Here is an 18567-nt window from a genome sequence, read left to right on the forward strand (position 1 = left end):
GGGGACCAGCTCCCTCCATTCTCATCCTAGTCATGTATTTGTCAAGGTGCCCTCCACCGACTGGGGACTGGGGACTGGGGACTGGGGACTGGGGACTGGGGACTGGGGACTGGGGACTGGGGACTGGGGACTGGGGACTGGGGACGCAGGTGACTCACCTCAGCGCCAGGCGGCACTTGGGCAGCAGAGCCCGCGTTGGGCCTCCGGCGAAAGAACGGGCGACGGAACCGCCTGCGTGCTGGAAGCGGCTGCTCAGCCCTGGGATCCTGGTTCTCGTCCGCCCTTGTTGCTCCCTCCTCCTGCTCCTGTGGCTGTGGCCTGGGGCGGAAGGGACGCCTGCAGGGAAGAGGGCAAAACCGTCAGGAGCTGTGGACACCGGCAACGCAACCGACCCATCCATCGTGGCAGCCACCATGGGTGAGAGAACACACACCAGGAGTCGGCCATCTATCCCCTCGAGCCTGCCCCGCCATTCAATAAGATCGTGGCTGATCTGAAGTGGATCAGTTCCACTTTCCCGCTTTCTCCCCTGTCTATCAGAAACCTATCTACCCGTGACTTAAATATATTCAGCGAGGCAGCCTCCACCACTTCAACGGGCAGAGAATTCCAGAGATTCACCACCCTTTTTGAGTGAAGAAGTTCCTCCTCAACTCCGTTCCGAACTTCCACCCTTTGTTCCAACTCACGCCATTCAGCCACCAACTCCGAGCGTGGCTCCCGGAAAAGCAACGACCAGATCATTTCCCCCCCCCCACCCAAATCTCTGGAGCTCCCCACCCTGCCTCACCCCCTCAGTCTCCAAACCCTCTGAGATCTCCACACTCCTTCAGTTCCATCCTGACTTTAAATCGTTCCATCGTCTGTCTTCAGGGAAGGGGGAACTGGGAATCCCCAAAAAAGTGCAGATTGGGGCCATTCGGCCCATCGAGTCCACACAAGAACACACAAGAACACACAAGAACACACAAGAACACACAAGAACACACAAGAACACACAAGAACACACAAGAACACACAAGAACACACAAGAACACACAAGAACACACAAGAACACACAAGAACACACAAGAACACACAAGAACACACAAGAACACACAAGAACACACAAGAACACACAAGAACACACAAGAACACACAAGAACACACAAGAACACACAAGAACACACAAGAACACAGTACGGAACAAGGAGGATTAGCAAGTTTGCGGATGACACAAAAGATTGGCTGGGGGGTTAGCAGTGAGGTGGAGAGTCTTGGGCTACAAGGAGGGATGGCACGGTGGCACAGTGGTTAGCACTGCTGCCCCACAGCGCCAGGGAACCAGGTTCGACTTGGGACACCGCCCGCGCGGAGTTTGCACATTCTCCCCGTGTCTGCGTGGGTTTCCTCCCACAGTCCGAAAGACGTGCTGGTTAGGTAGATTGGCCATGCCAATCTGTCTCAGCGTGAAGTGGACTAGCAGGGCAAATATGTGGGGTTATGGGGATAGGGCCTGGGTGGGATTGTGGTCGCTGCAGACTCGAGGGGCTCAATGGCCTCATTCTGCACTGTGATATAGGCGGAACGGTCTAAGGGGCAGATGGAATTTAACCCTGAAAACGTGAGGTGGTGATACAATTTGGAAGGAATAACTTGACAAGAAAGTATTCAATGAATGGTAGGGCACTGGGAGGATCTGTGGAATAAAAGGGACCTTGGCATGTTTGTCATTAGATATCAGAAGGTGGAAGGGCATGTTCGGAGGGTGGTGAAAGGGGCACATGGGTCACTTGCCTTTATCAACTGGGGTGTAGATTACAAGTTTCTCCAACCTCTCCTCATAGCTAATGCCCTCCAGACCAGGCAACATCCCGGTAAATCTTTTCTCTAACCCTCTCCAAAGCCTCCACATCCTTCTGGTAGTATGGCGACCAGAATTGAAGACTATATTCCAAATGAGGCCTAACTAAGGTTCTGTACAGCTGCAGCGTGACTCGCCAATTTTACACTCAATGCCCCAGCCGATGAAGGCAAGCATGCCGTACGCCTTCCTAACCACCTACGCTCTAAACGCAATGTCACCAATGCCCGACACAATTGCAACAGCACCTCCCTACTTCCATTATCAATGGATGCCAAGATTCTACTTGCCTTCCCTTATTATCTGCCGTACCTTCACACTAACTTTCTGCGATTCACGCACAAGGACACCCAGATCCCTCTGCGCTGAAACAATTCTGATAATAAAGTCACCTTTGTATTGTTGCGAAGTTGGCGTTTGCAAAATTATAAGGCAACTTATCTCTGAAAAGGATAGTTTTTTCTAAATTCTGTACTGAAAGCAAGGTGGTACACAGGGTACGCAGACTGAAACATTGCACCAGAGGCAAAAACAGGATTACCTTGGTAGCAGACTGCAGGTATTGATTTTAATCAATTTACAACAGGCTGCTGCTATTCAAATGCCTATCAGCCTTGAATTTGATGTTTTGGTAGCCTTGCAAACCAATCCTATCATGCGTATGTTATGTCATCAGGGGGCATAAAAGACGGGAGCAGCAGCAGCAAAACAAAAGGTAGAAGAACGTCTGCCACCTGCCTAGTAACAGCTCAGAGCACGAGAGAGTGAGCGAGCACAAGAGGGACTCGCTAGATCTGTCATAGTTGCATTTATGTCTTAAAAGAAAGACTCATCTCAAACGTAACGATAGCACAAGACGACAAAAGATTCCGGAAAGAAAACCTGGTTGTATTTTGAGAGCAAAAAAGAATTTTTTTGTTAATAAGTGGGAATTGGATTAATCGGAACAACATTCCATTAGAATCACATATAGTTTGATTTGTTAATAGTTAACCCATTCACTGTTAGATAGTGAAATAAAATGTTACTTGTGGTTTTACAGAGAACGTTTCAGGTAGTTATCTCAATTTAACTACTAAAAAGTTGCTGACGAGCAGATATTACCCCTTCTTGCACTCACTTTAACGGATTACAAAGGGAGAAATTTCTCCAAGTGGTTGCGTGTTAGTTCTCGGAGAGGGGATCGATCTCTATGACAGCATTCCTCCGACCAAAACGATAACCTCACTTGCACGCTGTTAGCACCATTCTCGGCCTTTATCGCCACTATTTACATTTCCTTTGTCTTTTTTTTTTGCCCATGACATCTTTGTCAGCTCCCCCACCCAACAGTACAAATCTTATCCTATTCTCTTTGTCTTCTACCTCAACACGTTACCTGCGGAATTGGGGTCGGGGTCTGGCTCCCGCCGGCGCACGCTGACCCGGTTGCGGCGGCTGGGCCTGTCCGGAATCTTCTACGGGTTCTTTGTTCTCCGACACATCGTCACCCTGAAAGGGAACCAGCTCTCAACACAAAGACCACAAAAAAGTATAGGAGCGGAATCAGGCCATTTGGCCCTTCGAGTCTGCTCCGCCATGGCGGATACGTTTCCCATTCCCCTGCCACCTCTTACCAATCATACCCATCTATCTCATCTCAAATACACTCGATGGCCTGGCCTCCACAGCCTCCTGCGGCAATGAGTTCCAACGCTGCTTCACATGACCAGAAGCTACCCAAGGCTTGGTGCCACCCAGATGTCAAATCAAAGCCCTTCACCCTGCCCCAAGCCCAGCTCAGTTCACCCAAAGATGTGCAGGTTAGGTGGATTGGCTGTGTTAAATTGCCTCTTAGTATCCAAAGATGTCAAGGTTAGGTGGATTAGCCATGCTAAATTGCCCCTTAGTATCCAAAGGGGTGTGGGTTAGGTGGATTGGCCATGCTAAATTGCCCCTTAGTATTCAAAGATGTGCAGGTTAGGTGGATTGGCTGTGTTAAATTGCCTCTTAGTATCCAAAGATGTCAAGGTTAGGTGGATTAGCCATGCTAAATTGCCCCTTAGTATCCAAAGATGTGCAGGTTAGGTGGATTGGCTGTGTTAAATTGCCTCTTAGTATCCAAAGATGTCAAGGTTAGGTGGATTAGCCATGCTAAATTGCCCCTTAGTATCCAAAGGGGTGTGGGTTAGATGAATTGGCCGTGCTAAATTGCCCCTTAGTATCCAAAGGGGTGTGGGTTAGGTGGATTGGCCGTGCTAAATTGCCCCTTAGTGTCCAAAGATGTGCAGGTTAGGTGGACTGGCCATGCTAAATTGCCCCTTAGTATTTAAAGATGTGCAGGTTAGATGGATTGGCCATGCTAAATTGCCCCTTAGTATCCAAAGGGGTGTGGGTTAGGTGGATTGGCCGTGCTAAATTGCCCCTTAGTATTCAAAGATGTGCAGGTTAGGTGGATTGGCCATGCTAAATTGCCCCTTAGTATCCAAAGGGGTGTGGGTTAGGTGGATTGGCCATGCTAAATTGCCCCATGGCATCCAAAGATATGTAGGTTAGATGGATTGGCCTTGCTAAATTGCCCCTTTAGCATCCAAAGATGTGTAGGTTAGGTGGATTGGCCATGCTAAATTGCCCCTTAGTATCCAAAGGGGTGTGGGTTAGGTGGATTGGCCATGCTAAATTGCCCCATGGCATCCAAAGATATGTAGGTTAGGTGGATTGGCCATGCTAAATTGCCCATTAATGTCAGGGGCACTAATTAGGGTAAAATGGATGGGGTTATAGGGATATGGCCTGGGTGAGGCTGTTGTCAGCGCAGACTCGATGGGCTGAATGGCCTCCGTACGCACTATTCGTCACTCCAACGCTATCTGGAAGGGTAGTTGGGATGTTGGCGTGCGCTCAACGATAAAAGTGATGCAGCAGTTTAGAACGGTCAGGGTGTTAATACAGTCACCTTTCCCTCAAAGGAACATTCTCGCCCTCCACCAGCAATGCACCGTGGCAGCCATGTACCATCTTGTGCCATGTGTGGGCAGCACGGTGGTGAGCACTGCTGCCCCACGGTGCCAGGGCGCTGCTCCCTGGTGCTGAGAGGCAGCAGTGCTAGCCAGTGTGCTACTACACCACCCAAATAGTAACTTCATTGCAGTGTTAACGTACGCCTATGAAAATCTCCCAGCTGCCACACAACGGCGCCCGTTCGGGTAACGCTGAGGGAGAATTTAGCACGGCCCAACGCACCCTAACCAGCGTGTCTTTCAGATTGTGGGAGGAAACCCACGCAGACATGGGGAGAATGTGCAGACTCCACACACACACACACACACACACACACACACACACACACACACACACACTCTGTGACCCCAAGCTGGGAATCAAAACCAGGTCCCTGGCACAGCAAGACAGCAGCGCCAACTACTGTGCCACCGTGCTGCCCAAGTAGGCTTACATTAACACTGCAATGAAGTTACTGTGAAAATCCCCTAGTCGCCACACTCCAGCACCTGTTTGGGTAACGCGGAGGGTAAAATTTAGCACGGCCGATGCACCCTAACCAGCACGGCTTTCGGAGTGTGGGAGGAAACCGGAGGAAAACCCACGCAGACACGGGGAGAATGTGCAAATTCCACACACAGGCACACAGTGACCCGAGCCGGGAATCGAACCCAGGTCCCTGGAGCTGCGAGGCAGCAGTGCTAACCCGCTGCATCACCCACTGTGGGAGGCAGTTAAATATGGGTCAGAGGTTCGGGGGGGTGGGGGGGGGGGGGGGGGGTGGTGTTTGGGGTGAAACGCCAGCGTTGGGTCACTCACGCTAATCTCCGGCCCCTCTCCGCCTCGAGGGGAGGCCTGGGGGCGAGGACGGCGCCGGAAGCGGTTTCGGAACAAGTAGGGAGGGGGCTGGCGCCGGCGCTGATCGAGGGGCTGCTGCTGGTTGTCGCCCTCCTCCGTCGAGCCCTCAGGCCTCTCGCCGGAACTTTCCGGAGCCGTGCCAGCCCCCGGCTGGTCGCCCTGCGGGGAAACAAAGACAAGAGCAGTCGGCAGAGGGAACGCAGAAGCCACTCCCCATCAAATCGAGGACTTCCTCCATCAGAATGGAGTAAAGAGAGGATTCTACCTGCTCCCACCCCCATCAAACACTCCCAGGACAGGTACAGCACAGGGTTAGATACAGAGTAAAGCTCCCTCTACACTGTCCCCCATCAAACACTCCCAGGACAGGTACAGCACGGGGTTAGATACAGAGTAAAGCTCCCTCTACACTGTCCCCCCATCAAACACTCCCAGGACAGGTACAGCACAGGGTTAGATACAGAGTAAAGCTCCCTCTACACTGTCCCCCATCAAACACTCCCAGGACAGGTACAGCACGGGGTTAGATACAGAGTAAAGCTCCCTCTACACTGTTCCCCCATCAAACACTCCCAGGACAGGTACAGCACGGGGTTAGATACAGAGTAAAGCTCCCTCTACACTGTCCTCCCATTAAACACTCCCAGGACAGGTACAGCACAGGGTTAGATACAGAGTAAAGCTCCCTCTACACTGTCCCCCCATCAAACACTCCCAGGACAGGTACAGCACGGGGTTAGATACAGAGTAAAGCTCCCTCTACACTGTCCCCCCATCAAACACTCCCAGGACAGGTACAGCACGGGGTTAGATACAGAGTAAAGCTCCCTCTACACTGTCCCCCCATCAAACACTCCCAGGACAGGTACAGCACAGGGTTAGATACAGAGTAAAGCTCCCTCTACACTGTCCCCCCCATCAAACACTCCCAGGACAGGTACAGCACGGGGTTAGATACAGAGTAAAGCTCCCTCTACACTGTCCCCCCATCAAACACTCCCAGGACAGGGACAGCACGGGGTTAGATACAGAGTAAAGCTCCCTCTACACTAACCCCCCATCAAACACTCCCAGGACAGGGACAGCACGGGGTTAGATACAGAGTAAAGCTCCCTCTACACTAACCCCCCATCAAACACTCCCAGGACAGGGACAGCACGGGGTTAGATACAGAGTAAAGCTCCCTTTACACTGTCCCCCCATCAAACACTCCCAGGACAGGTACAGCACGGGGTTAGATACAGAGTAAAGCTCCCTCTACACTGTCCCCCCATCAAACACTCCCAGGACAGGTACAGCACGGGGTTAGATACAGAGTAAAGCTCCCTCTACACTGTCCCCCCATCAAACACTCCCAGGACAGGTACAGCACAGGGTTAGATACAGAGTAAAGCTCCCTCTGCACTGTCCCCCCATCAAACACTCCCAGGATAGGTACAGCACAGGGTTAGATACAGAGTAAAGCTCCCTCTACACTGTCCCCCCCATCAAACACTCCCAGGACAGGTACAGCACAGGGTTAGATACAGAGTAAAGCTCCCTCTACATTGGGTGGGTAAACTGTTGGAAGGTATTTTGATAAATAGGGTATACAGGCAAGTAGAGATACAAGGACTGATTAGGGACAGTCAGCATGGTTTTGAGAGTGGAAAAATCGTGTCTCTCAAATTTAATTGAGTTTTTTGAAGGGGTAACCAAGAAAGTGGATGAGGGCAGTGCAGCTGATGTTGTCTACATGGACTTTAGCAAGGCCTTTGACAAGGTACCGCATGGTAGGTTGTTGCATGAGGTTAAATCTCATGGGATCCAGGGTGAGGTAGCCAAATGGATACAAAATTGGCTTCTTGGGTGGTTGTAGAGGGTTTTTTTTCAAACTGGAGGCCAGTGACCAGCGGTGTGCCTCAGGGATCAGTACTGGGTCCACTGTTATTTGTCATTTATATTAATGATTTGGATGAGAATATAGGAGGCATGGTTAGTAAGTTTGCAGATGACACCAAGATTGGTGGCATAGTGGACAGTGAAGAAGGTTATCTCCGATTGCAATGGGATCTTGATCAATTGGGCCAGTGGGCTGACGAATGGCAGATGCAGTTTAATTTAGATAAATGCGAGGCACTGCATTTTGGTAGACTGAACCAGGGCAGGACTTACTCAGTTAATGGTAGGGTGTTGGGGAGAGTTACAGAACAGAGAGATCTAGGGGTACAGGTTCATAGCTCCTTGAAAGTGGAGTCACAGGTGGACAGAGTGGTGAAGAAGGCATTCGGCATGCTTGGTTTCATTGGTCAGAACATTGAATACAGGAGTTGGGACGTCTTGTTGAAGTTGTACAAGACATTGGTAAGGCCACACTTGGAATACTGTGTACAATTCTGGTCACCCTGTTATAGAAAGGATATTATTAAACTAGGAAAAGTGCAGAAAAGATTTACTAGGATGCTACTGGGACTTGATGGATTGAGTTATAAGGAGAGGCTGGACAGACTGGGACTTTTTTCTCTGGAGTGTAGGAGGCTGAGGGGTGATCTTATAGAGGTCTATAAAATTACGAGGGGCATAGATCAGCTAGATAGTCAACATCTTTTCCCAAAGATGGGGGGAGTGTAAAACTAGAGAGGACATTGGTTAAAAGTGAGAGGGGAGAGATACAAAAAGGGTCCAGAGGGACAATTTTTTTTTCCACAGAGGGTGGTGAGCGTCTGGAATGAGCTGCCAGAGGTAGTAGTAGAGGTGGGTACAATTTTGTCTTTTGAAAGGCGTTTAGACAGTTACATGGGCAAGATGAGTATAGAGGGATATGGGCCAAATGCAGGCAGTTGGGATTAGTTTAGGGGTTTAGATAAAAAGAGGGCAGCATGGACAAGTTGGTCCAAGGGGCCTGTTTCCATGCTGTAAACCTCTATGACTCTACGTGACAATAATAAATCAGTGGTTAGCATTGCTGCCTCAGTGCCAGGGACCCGGGTTCCATTCCAATCACTGTGTGTGTGTGTGTGTGTGTGTGTGTGTGTGTGTGTGTGTGTGTGTGTGTGTGTGTGTGTGTAGTTTGCACGTTCTCCCCCATGTCTGTATGGGTTTCCTCAAATTTCTGCCCACAGTCCAAAGATGTGTAGGTTAGATGGATTGGCCATGCTAAATTGCCCCTTAGGATCCAAAGATGTGTAGGTTAGATGGATTGGCCATGCTAAATTGCCCCTTAGGATCCAAAGATGTGTAGGTTAGATGGATTGGCCATGCTAAATTGCCCCGTAGGATCCAAAGATGTGCAGGTTAGATGGATTGGCCATGCTAAATTGCCCCGTAGGATCCAAAGATGTGCAGGTTAGATGGATTGGCCATGCTAAATTGCCCCGTAGGATCCAAAGATGTGCAGGTTTGGTGGATTGGCCATGCTTAACATGTATCGTTACAGGGATAAATGACGTGGGTTAGGTGCAGCCTCGATGGGCCGAATGGCCTCTTCTGCACAGTAGGGATTCCATTCCATTTCCAGGAAATCAACTCAAAGACAAGCGGTTGATAAAACTGCCCACGATTCCTGTCCGATAAAGGTGCGCTGTGAAACTCAGAACAAAAGCAGAACTAAACCAGGAGAAGGGACAGGTCTGCCACGACGTAGAAGGGCCGAACGGCCTCTTGCCTGAGCGACAGGACCGCGGCGTCTGAAGTAGCCTCGTCGAAACCGGCGACGGTTTGGGGCGTAGCGACTCCCCTTGACTGGAACCCCACCCGGCCCACTCACATTCGCAGCTTCCGCTCCCTGTGCGGCAAGAGAGGGGGTGGGAGAGAGAAAAAAAAAAGAGAAAAATTAGACCACATTCCCTCCTGTATTTCATTCAATGGTCTAACCATAGAATGGTCTCCGTGCTCAGACCAAGCAGCCCTTGTATTTGGGCTGACTTTCTGAAGGAGATACATATTAAGCGTCGGGCAAGTGGAACCCAGTCCACAAAAAGATCAGCCATGATCTTAAGAACATAAGAAATAGGAGCAGGAGTAGGCCATCTAGCCCTTCAAGCCTGCCCCGCCATTCAATAAGATCATGGCTGATCTGTCGCTGCTCAGTTCCACTTTCCCACCCTCTCCCCATAACCCTTAATCCCCTCTCATCAAAAACCCATCAACCCGCGTCTTAAATATTTAGCGAGGCAGCCTCCACCACTTCAACGGGCAGAGAATTCCAGAGATTCACCACCCTTTGAGCGAAGAAGTTCCTCCTCAACTCCGTTCTAAACCGCCTCCCCTTTATCTTGAGGCTGTGCCCCCTCGTCCTACTGTCCTTTCTGAGCGGGAAGAGTCTCTCCACCTCTATCCTATCCATCCCATTCATCATCTTATACGTCTCAATGAGATCTCCCCTCATTCTTCTAAACTCTAATGAGTACAAGCCTAGTTTATTCAGCCTCTCCTCATAGCTCAACCCCCTCAACTCCAGTATCAGCCTAGTAAACCTCCTCTGCACTCCCTCCAAGGCCAAAATATCTTTGCGCAGGTGCGGCGCCCAAAACTGCACACAGTACTCCAGCTGCAGCCTCACCAATGCCCTATACAGCTGCAGCAAGACCTCCCTACTTTTATATTCAATCCCCCTCGCTATGAAGGCCAGCATCCCATTCGCCTTCCTGACCACCTGCTGCACCTGCAAGCTGGGTTTTTGCGACTCATGCACAAGGACCCCGAGGTCCCTCTGCACCGTCGCCTGCTGCAGTTTTTCGCCCCGTAAGTAATAGTCCTTCCTACCATTCTTCCTACCAAAGTGGACCACCTCACACTTGCCAACATTAAATTCCATTTGCCATTTCCTGGCCCATTCGCCCAGCCTATCTAGATCCTTCTGCAGACTCTCCACACCCTCCGCACAATTTGCCATTCCCCCAATCTTGGTGTCATCAGCAAATTTCGACACCCTACACTCGGTTCCCTCCTCCAGATCATCTATATAAATGGTAAAAAGCTGAGGTCCCAGCACCGACCCCTGGGGCACTCCACTGGTCACCATCCGCCAATCCGAATAGCACCCGTTGACCCCCACTCTCTGCCTCCTACTGATCTTATTGAATGGCGGAGCAGGCTCGAGCGATCGGATGGCCTACTCCTGCTCCTAGTTCTTATGTTCCTCTCCCGCCATCTCCCAGTAACCCAGAACATTCTTCCTTTTCAACAGTGGTTAGTGCTGCTGCCTCACCGTGCCAGGGACCCGGGTTCGATACCCAACTTGGGTCACTGTCTGTGCGGAGACCGTACTTTATTGCGCGCCCCCCCCAACCAACCCCGGTCCCTTATCTGCGTGGGTTTCCTCCCACAGTCCAAAAGACACGCGTTTTAAAGTTTGGTTATTAGTGTCACAAGTAGGCAGACATTAACAGGGCAAATGAAGTCAATGTGAAAATCCCCTGGTCCCCACAATCCGACACCTGTTTGGGTCAACGCACCCTAACCAGCATGTCTTTGGGACGGTGGAGGAAACTGGAGCACCCGGAGGAAACCCGCACAGACACGGGGACAATGTGCAAACTCCTCACAGTCACCCAAGCCAGGATTCGAACCTGGGTCCCTGGCGCAGTGAGACAGCAGTGCTAACCTCTGCGCCACCCATAGGAGCAGTTTCTCCCCATCTGCTCCACTCAGAGCCCTGACTATATATGTTAAGCACCTCCAAAAGATTCTGGTGGGTACATGAAAGGGAGCCAGAGATTAGCCCTGTGGGGGTGGGGTCAGTAATTACACAGCTCTGGAACCCCCTCAGGAGATGGCCAATCTCTAAACAAACAGTCTCTGCATCTACGTACAACCACACGCTCTCGGTGGCACAGTGGGTTAGCACTGCTGCCTCACAGCACCAGGGACTCAAGTTCGATTCCCGGTTTGGGTCACATAAGAACATAAGAAATAGGAGCAGGAGTAGGCCATATGGCCCTTCGAGCCTGCCCCGCCATTCAATAAGATCATGGCTGATCTGTCGCTGCTCAGTTCCACTTTCCCACCCTCTCCCCATAACCCTTAATCCCCTCTCTTATCAAAAACCCATCAACCCGCTTCTTAAAAATATTTAGCGAGGCAGCCTCCACCACTTCAACGGGCAGAGAATTCCAGAGATTCACCACCCTTTGAGTGAAGTTCCTCCTCAACTCCGTTCTAAACCGCCTCCCCTTTATCTTGAGGCTGTGCCCCCTAGTCCTACTGTCTTTTTTGAGCGGGAAGAGTCTCTCCACCTCTATCCTATCCATCCCATTCATCATCTTATACGTCTCAATGAGATCTCCCCTCATTCTTCTAAACTCTAACGAGTACAAGCCTAGTTTATTCAGCCTCTCCTCATAGCTCAATCCCCTCAACTCCGGTATCAGCCTAGTAAACCTCCTCTGCACTCCCTCCAGGGCCAAAATATCCTTGCGCAGGTGTGGCGCCCAAAACTGCACACAGTACTCCAGCTGCGGCCTCACCAATGCCCTATACAGCTGCAGCAAGACCTCCCTACTTTTATATTCAATCCCCCTCGCTATGAAGGCCACTGTCTGTGCGGGGTCCGGACCTTCTCCCCCACTACCTGCGTGGGTTTCCTCTGGGTGCTCCTGTTTCCTCCCACACTCTGAAAGACGCGCTGGTTAGGGGTGCATTGGCCGTGCTAAATTCTCCCTCAGTGTTGCCCAAACAGGCACCGGAGTGCGGCGAGTAGGAGATTCTCACAGTAACTTAAACAGCCAGTCAATATCTTTTCCCAAAGCCAAGGGAGTCTAAAACTAGAGGGCTTAGGTTTAAGGTGAGAGGGGAAGAGATACAAAAGGGTCCAGAGGGGGCAATTTTTTTTTCCCCCACACAGAGGGAGGTGAGTGTCTGGAACGAGCTGCCAGAGGTATTAGTAGAGGCGGGTACAATTTTGTCTTTTAAAAAGCATTTAGACATGGGTAAGATGGATACGGGCCAAATGCGGGCAATTGGGACTAGCTTAGTAGTAGAAAAAAAAGGGGGCAGCATGGACAAGTTGGGCTGAAGGGCCTGTTTTTATGCTGTAAACTCCTTCACTGCAGTGTTAACGTCAGCCTTACTCGTGACCCTAATAAATATTTCTTTAAATCGGGGTGGGGTGTCCCACCCAGTGTGCCACAGTTGCCCAACCACTTCATGGTCACTGTTGTAACGTAGGAAACCGCAGGAGGGCAGGGAGGAGGCCATTCAGCCCTTCGAGCCTGCTCCGCCTTTCATTCTGACCATCAAATTCAATATCCTGATACGCCACCCCCCCTATCCCATTAGTCCCAAGAGCTGTACCCAATTTCTTCTTGAAATTCCAAGATGGGCCTTTTATATTCACGCAGGAGGAAGAGGCAGAATTTAAATGTAACCACCCGTCCCCCCCCCCAGCAACGTTCCTGCAGTCCCACGCCGAGGGTGACCGACCATGGTTGAGGGAGGGAGGGAGGGAAGGGAGGGAGGACTGAACACAGCCTCGGAGGGCAAACCTGCCCACAGAACAAAGAACGAACACAGCACAGGAAACAGGCCCCTACCAGCCCGCGCCACCCATTTTAACACTCAGTGAGTGCCTCATTCCAATTGTCCTCCTACCTACGACTTTTGTCTACCTCTCAGGGACTCCACAATAAAGGGGTACAAATTTGGGGAACTATACGCGCGCCAGATTAAGGGGGATCCAATTTATTGACGCCAAATCAGCCTAAAAGCACGTTTTTTTGGGGCACGGGAGGAAACCCATGCTGACGTCAAGCTCACCGGCCTAATTACCCGGGTTATCTCTGCTACCCCTTTTTAAAGCAACGGTGCCACATTCCTCCAATCCTCTGGGACCTCACCCATGTCCAAAGAGGAGAGACAAAGATCTCCATCAGAACTGCTGGAAAGCCCAACGCCAGATTCCCAGGGTATTTCAGGGCATTCGAATTCAGTGCTGTCTGCACTCCCCCCTCAAACCACACCCACCATGATGGCACAGCGGGTTAGCACTGCTGCCTCACAGCGCCAGGGACCCGGGTTCGATTCCCGGCTCGGGTCACTGTCTGTGTGGAGTCTGCATGTTCTCCCCCACCAGTGTCTGCGTAGGTTTCCTCCCATAGTCCAAAGATGTGCTGGTTGGGTGGATTGGCCATGCTAAATTGCCCCTTAGTCCCCAAAGATGTGCTGGTTGGGTGGATTGGCCATGCTAAATTGCTTAGTCCCCAAAGATGGCAGGTTATATGGATTGGCCATGCTAAATTGCCCCTTGGTCCCCAAAGATGTATAGTTTAGGTGGATTGGCCATGCTAAATTGCCCCTTAGTCCCCAAAGATGTGCTGGTTGGGTGGATTGGCCATGCTAAATTGCTTAGTCCCCAAAGATGGGCAGGTTATATGGATTGGCCATGCTAAATTGCCCCTTGGTCCCCAAAGATGTATAGTTTAGGTGGATTGGCCATGCTAAATTGCCCCTTAGTGTCAGGGAGATTAAGGAGGTAAATATGTGGGGTTTTGGGGGAAGGATGGGATTGTTGTTGGTGCAGGCTCAATGGGCCAAGACACCCCTCCTGCATTGTCAGCATTCAATGAAAAAAAAAATAACCACCTCCATTTCCCACAACAGGAACACCCTGGTAGCAATGGCTCAGTGTGTCGTCACTGGCCCAGTAGCCAAGAAGTCAGGGCCAACTGTTCCAGGATCTGGGTAAATTTCCCATCCTGGCAGCTAGTGGACTTTAACTCCAATGACTAAAACCTCAACAAAATCTCACAACACCAGGTTAAAGTCCGACAGATTTATTGGGAATCACGAGCTTTCGGAACACCGCTCCTTCCTCAGTTGAGTGCAGAGGCGTGTTCGCAAACATATACAGACACAGACTCAAATTGCAAAGGCCGTGTTGGGGAACCCACCTCTCCGCTCAACTGAGGAAGGAGCAATGCTCCAAAAGCTCGTGTTTCCCAATAAACCTTTAATCTGGTGATGCCAGACTTAGAACATAAGAACATAAAAAATAGGAGCAGGAGTAGGCCATCTAGCCCTTCAAGCCTGCCCCGCCATTCAATAAGATCATGGCTGATCTGTCATGTCTCAGTTCCACACTCCCGCCCTCTCCCCATAACCCTTAATCCCCTCTCTTATCAAAAACCCATCAACCCGCGTCTTAAAAATATTTAGCGAGGCAGCCTCCACCACTTCAACGGGCAGAGAATTCCAGAGATTCACCACCCTTTGAGTGAAGAAGTTCCTCCTCAACTCCGTTCTAAACCGCGCCCCCCTTTATCTTGAGGCTGTGCCCCCTAGTCCTACTGTCCTTTCTGAGCGGGAAGAGTCTCTCCACCTCTATCCTATCCATCCCATTCATCGTCTTATACGTCTCAATGAGATCTCCCCTCATTCTTCTAAACTCCAACGAGTACAAGCCTAGTTTATTCAGCCTCTCCTCATGGCTCAACCCTCTCAACTCCGGTATCAGCCTAGTAAACCTCCTCTGCACTCCCTCCAAGGCCAAAATATCCTTGCGTAAGTACGGTGACCAAAACTGCACACAGTACTCCAGCTGCGGCCTCACCAATGCCCTATACAGCCGCAGCAAGACCTCCCTACTTTTATATTCAATCCCCCTCGCTATGAAGGCTAGCATCCCATTCGCCTTCCTGACCACCTGCTGCACCTGCAGGCTGGGTTTTTGCGACTCATGCACAAGGACCCCCAGGTCCCTCTGCACCGTCGCCTGCTGCAGTTTTTCTCCACGTAAGTAATAGTCCTTCCTACCATTATTCCTACCAAAGTGGACCACCTCGCACTTGCCAACATTAAATTCCATTTGCCAGTTCCTGGCCCATTCACCCCGCCTAAACGGCCGTTCCTTCACTGTGGCTGGGGTCAAAACCCCCCCCCCCCGGAACTCCCTCCCCTGTGGGTGTACCCACACCTCAACGGGACTGGTTCAAGATGGCGGCTCTTCTAGGGGCAATGGAGGATGGGCAGACAAATTCTGGGCCTGGCCAGCGACGCCCACATCCATCGGGCAAAGAAATCTTAAGGAAACAAAAAGCAAACAGCAAACAAATGGGATGTGGCCACTGAGGGCCAATGACCACACCAACATCAAATGTAGAGGTCAAGGGCAACCCTCCCACGCCCCAAAAAAAAAAACCATTCAATTCAGCAAAACGTGCACCATACCTTCTCTCCCGCCACCACATCGAATTCCACGATCTCTCCGTCTCCCACGCTGCGCAGGTACTTACGGGGATTGTTTCTCTTGATGGCTGTCTGCAGGCGTGGGCAGGTGGAAAGAGGGGACGTGAAAGGGTTAAGCAGAAAAGTAAAGACGACAGCATTTCCACCCCCACCCCCCAAGGAAACTGTCGCAGCGACACCACTACTAAAACTGGCAGCCAACATCAAATAACAAACCAGCGGTCAAGGCTTTCCTGTCTGTGTACGCACACAAGGCTGGCAAACCCACCTCTTGGCAGGAATGGGCCATAACAACGTAACATTTCGAACGTAGAACTCTACAGTACAAACAGGCCCTTCGGCGCTGATCGCCTCCGTACCTACCAAGCCATAGAACTCTCAATCCCATATACTCATCCAGAAGTCTCTTAAAAGACCCCAGCGAGTTCGCCTCTACCACCACTGCCGATTCCACTCACTCACCACCCTCTGAGTGAAAAACTTACCCCTGACATCTCCTCTGTACCCGCTCCCCAGCACCTTAAACCTGTGTCCCCTCGTAGTGACCATTTCAGCCCTGGGAAATAGCCTCTGAGAATCCACCCTATCTATTCCTCTCAACATTTTATAAACCTCTAATCAGGTCGCCTCTCAACCTTCGTCTCTCCAGGGAGAAGAGTCCCAGCTCCCTCAACCTATCCTCATAAGGCATGCCTCCCAATCCAGGCAACATCCTTGTAAATCTCCTCTGCACCCTCTCAATAGCTTCCACATCCTTGCTGTAGTGAGGCGACCAGAACTGCGCACAGTACTCCAAGTGGGGTCTGACAAGGGTCCTATAAAGTTGCAGCATTACCTCCCGACTCCTAAACTCAATCCCTCGATTAACGAAGGCCAGTACACCATACGCCTTCTTGACCACAACATCATAAAAGATAGAGGTGGCACAGTGGTTAGCGCTGCTGCCTCACAGCACCAGGGACCCAGGTTCGATTCCCGGCTTGGGTCACTGTCTGTGCGGAGTCCGCACATTCTCCCCATGTCTGCATGGGTTTCCTCCCACAGTCCGAAAGTTGTGCTGATTAGGGTGCATCGGCCGTGCTAAATTTGCCCTCGGTGTTACCCGAGCAGGCGCTGGAGTGTGGCGGCTAGGGGATTTTCACAGTAACTTCATTAGTCATAAGTAAGGCTTACATTAACACTAATAAACTTTAAACATTTCCTTCAAACTAGGGGGATTTTCACTGTGACCTCATTGCAGTGTTAACGTAAGCCCACTTATGACTCTGATAAAAAAAAACGTGCAGGTTAAGTTAATTAGCCATGCTAAATTGATCCTGGTTTAAGGAGACTAGATTGGTAAATGAGGGCAAGCAGAATAGGGCCTGGGTGGGATTGTGGTCGATTACAGGCTCGATGGGCCTCCTTCTGTAGTGTGGGGATTCTGTGCTATAGGGTGGCAGGGGCAGCACAGTGGTTAGCACTGCTGCCGCACGGCGTCAGGGACCCGGGTTCGATTCCCAGCTTGGATCACTGTCTCCGCACAGTCTCCCCATGTCTGCGTGGGTTTCCTCCCACAGTCCGAAAGACCTGCTGGTTAGGGTGCATTGGCCGTGCTAAATTCACCCTCCGTGTTACCCGAACAGGCACAGCGTAGCGACCAGGGGGTTTTCACAATAACTTCACTGCAGCGTTAGAACAAAGAAAATCACAGCACAGGAACAGGCCCTTCGGCCCTCCAAGCCTATACTAACCATGCTGCCCGACTGAACTAAAACCCCTCACCTTTCCAGGGACCATATCCCTCTATTCCCGTATTTGTCAAGACACCCCTTAAAAATCACCATCATATCTGCTTCCACCACCTCCCCCTGGCAACAGGTCCCAGGCCACCCTTTGGGTCAAGAGCCTTGCCTCGTACATCTCCTTGCCCCTCGCACCTTAAACCTGTGCCCCCAAGTAATCGACTCTTCCACCCTGGGGAAAAACTTCCGACTATCCGCTCTGTCCATGCCTCTCATAGACTTCTATCAGGTCTCCCCCTCAACCTCCAGTGAGAACAAACCAAGTTTCTCCCACCTCTCCTCGTAGCTAATGCCCTCTGTACCAGGGCAACATCCTGGTAAACCTTTTCTGTAACCCTCTCCAAAGCCTCCACATCCTTCTGGTAGTGTGGGCGACCAGAATTGAACGTTATAGTCCAAGTGCGGCCTAACTAAAGGTTCTACAAAGCTGCAACGTGACTTGCCAATTTTTAAACTCAATACCCCGGCCGATGAAGGCAAGCATGCTGTATGCCTTCTTGACTACCTTCTCCACCTGCGTTGCCACTTTCAGTGACCTGTGTACCTGTACACCCAGATCCCTCTGCCTACCAGGGCTCTGCCATTTACTGTTAACGGAAGCCTACTTGTGACACTAATAAATAAAGTTTAAACAAAAATGGGCGGGTTAGGTTGATTGGCCATGTTAAATTGAACCTAGTGCAAAGGGGACTAGCAGGGTGAAGTGAGGTTGAGGGGAATAGGGACTGAGCCTCGGTTACAGACTCGATGGGCCGAACGGCCTCCTTCTGTACTGTGGGGACTTTATGATAGACAGAGGCAGGGGAGGCACAGTGGTCAGCACTGCTGCCTCGATGCACCAGGGCCAGGTTCGATTCCCAGCTTGGATCACTGTCTGTGCAGAGTCAACACATTCTCCCCGTGTCTGCGTGGGTTTCCTCCCACAGTCTGAAAGATGTGCTG

The 18567-nt window shown here is 50.9% G+C and overlaps 1 protein-coding gene across 2 annotated transcripts in view; it reads right to left on the reverse strand.

Moving 5' to 3' along the window:
• LOC145337755 (Y-box-binding protein 2-A-like) overlaps positions 1–18567 on the reverse strand; it is a 48034-nt gene that overhangs the window by 9233 nt on the left and 20234 nt on the right. Inside the window, exons 4-8 of one of the 2 annotated variants that reach the window (XM_080182600.1) lie at positions 15824–15913; positions 9324–9443; positions 5642–5839; positions 3222–3334; positions 159–336 (exon numbers count right to left, since the gene is read on the reverse strand). In XM_080182600.1, the coding sequence (XP_080038726.1) occupies positions 159–336; positions 3222–3334; positions 5642–5839; positions 9324–9443; positions 15824–15913 (699 nt within the window). The remainder of the gene's footprint in view (positions 1–158; positions 337–3221; positions 3335–5641; positions 5840–9323; positions 9444–15823; positions 15914–18567) is intronic. The other variant, XM_080182601.1, reaches the window with a different exon arrangement.

Source organism: Carcharhinus amblyrhynchos, unplaced genomic scaffold, assembly GCF_965287045.1.
Source record: "Carcharhinus amblyrhynchos unplaced genomic scaffold, sCarAmb.v2.hapA scaffold_69, whole genome shotgun sequence".
Classification (NCBI taxonomy): domain Eukaryota; kingdom Metazoa; phylum Chordata; class Chondrichthyes; order Carcharhiniformes; family Carcharhinidae; genus Carcharhinus; species Carcharhinus amblyrhynchos.